General features: G+C 38.5%; 1 protein-coding gene across 1 annotated transcript; it reads left to right on the top strand.

Annotated features, from left to right (window-relative positions):
• The first annotated feature begins 688 nt into the window (after positions 1-688).
• Positions 689-1,708, top strand: LOC132887498 (leukotriene B4 receptor 1-like). Its single transcript, XM_060922978.1, has one exon. The coding sequence runs from the start codon at positions 689-691 to the stop codon at positions 1,706-1,708; it is 1,020 nt and encodes a 339-aa protein (XP_060778961.1).
• The last annotated feature ends 626 nt before the right edge of the window (positions 1,709-2,334 follow it).

Here is a 2,334-nt window from a genome sequence, read left to right as displayed (position 1 = left end):
GCCCTCCCCCTTCCCCTACCCCTCCGCGTTAACTGGGATTGGGATACCCCTACCCCTTCACGTGAACGCGCAAAATGGAGGGGAAGGGCCAAGGGGTTGGTCCAAGGGGTGAAATGGGATTCGGCCTAAGTGTTCTTGGATCTTCTGCTAAAGGGCTTAGAGTTGTGCTAAGAGACTTTGGATTTGTGTTAAAAGACTTGTGCTAAAAGACTTTTGTGCTAAAAAATAGATAGATCGATCGATCGATCGATCGATCGATAGATAGATAGATAGATATAAAACAGGTCTTCATAAATCTAACCATTTGTAATCTGAAATAAGAAGATTAGAGAGATGGTAAGGGCTGTGTTAGAAAAGTATAGTCACCAAGTTTGTTTTGAATAAATGGACTAATAAATAATAAAATTAATTAGTTGAATTTAGATCTGAAACATTAAAATTATGGATATGTGTATAATAACATTTAGGTGTAGATAGGTTTTTTAAGGTGCATTCTAGTTCAGCTTGTTCCTGGGCCATTTTTTAAAGGAAGTTTCGGTTTGAAAGACAAGTTTATTCAGCAGTTTCACACCAGCTATATAGTTGCCTGGATTGTCCCACATACGCACAAACTTCAAGGGGAACAACTCTGCTTTTGAATTCCAATCCGAAACAAAGTGTTTGTTCTTGGCTGTGCAATTGCTTGACCATGGAGCATCTCAACTTTAGCATCAATCAGACTTCTGAATCTGACTTTGTCAACACCAATGGTACTGTGGGCTCTGAACAGGTAGGCACTGCAGTATTTCTAAGCCTGTGCTGCTTGGTTGGATTGCCCAGCAACATTGCAGTTATCATCACCATCGCTCGTCAGTGGAACAAACAGAGATTCACTGAGAAGCTAATGCTAAACCTGGCTATATCTGATTCTTTGGTCCTCAGTTTGGCTCCTTTTGGAGTTTCTGGCCTGCTGCATGGATGGGCATTTGGCCTTTGGTCATGTAAGATTCTGATGTATCTAATCTACTGTGCTATGTATGCTGGTGTGTTGACTGTGACTATGATGGCTGCACATCGCTATCACATAATTAAATCAAAAGTTCCTGATCGCAGCAAACAGGAAAGACTGCAGAAAGCTCGTAGACAGTTACAATTAATTGGGCTCTGGATTGTAGCCACAGTTTTTGCCTTACCTGTACTTTTCATTCAAAGTGTTCAGTTGAAGAGGGGATCTTTAAGGTGCCAGAGGACCATAGAATTAACCTCTGGAAAGGTTACAGTTCTTGTGTTGGAGATCCTGTTTGGATATGTCCTCCCTTCCACCATGATAACTGCATCTTACTGCTGCATCTGCAAGAGTCAGCTACAAAGAGATACTAGTACTAGGGGAGTCAATAGGTTGCAGTGCAGCAACACTGCATCCCTAAAAAATAGAGAAAGAAAGAAGAGAACGAGAAGGCTTGTGATCAGTATCATCGCAGCCTTCTTTCTTTTCTGGACTCCTGTACATCTCATCAACATGTTTGACATTGCCACTACTCTGACTAAGACATCGTCTCCAGCTGTCTATGCTCAACTAAAAGTGATTCGTAGAGCAACAGGAGATTTGAGCAAAACTGTCTCTATAATTAATTGCTGTGTGAACCCATTTCTGTATGCAGTTGCATCAGGGATCTTCAAGAAAAGAGACATTACCAAGAAAGGGAAAACAGCATCGACATTACTGTAACAAATTGAATGCATATAAATGTTTTTCACAATAATCTTGAAATTCTGTTGGAAGATATTGTGCTGTTATTGTGAACAATAAATGCTGTTAGCAACAGGAGATTTGAGCAAAACGTTTTCCCTTCCTTAGAACTGCTCACATCCTTAAAACAGACTGTTTTCATTTTCAAAAGTGGTTTTCAAAAATGCATAGACCTTTTAGTTACAGTTACATCACTGTTTTATGGTTTCTAACTGTATCTTTGCATCTGTTATCCTGTTCGGGTTATCCATCATGTTACTGAGAGTGAATTTTCACTTTGCAAAATATTGGATGTGTATTACCACATGATGTTTATGTGTAATGATATCATTAGTATAGCATTTCTTTATTCTTCTTAAACTATTGTGTTGTATCTTATTTCTTTGTGAAACACTTTGAAACCTGTTTTATTGCATTTGGTGACTCATGTTTGCCTGATATTGTGTATATGTAGTGGATTGTATTACTTGTAGACCAAGACACTTTTGTGTTTTATTTCAAGGTTTGTCTTCATATTATGGTGTTTATGCTATTTTATTGTATTGCTTCATGAAGCACTTTGTGAATTAATCTAGAAAAATGACTGAGAAATCATGTGCTTCTTT

Source organism: Neoarius graeffei, chromosome 6 (assembly GCF_027579695.1).
Source record: "Neoarius graeffei isolate fNeoGra1 chromosome 6, fNeoGra1.pri, whole genome shotgun sequence".
In the NCBI taxonomy this organism is placed as follows: domain Eukaryota; kingdom Metazoa; phylum Chordata; class Actinopteri; order Siluriformes; family Ariidae; genus Neoarius; species Neoarius graeffei.
Note: the sequence above shows the minus strand (reverse complement) of the source record. Positions and strands in the feature narration are given on the sequence as shown.

What these genes read in the sequence shown, in the direction of transcription:
- LOC132887498 (XM_060922978.1), top strand. Translation starts at nt 689, where the DNA reads ATGGAGCATCTCAACTTTAGCATCAATCAGACTTCTGAATCTGACTTT.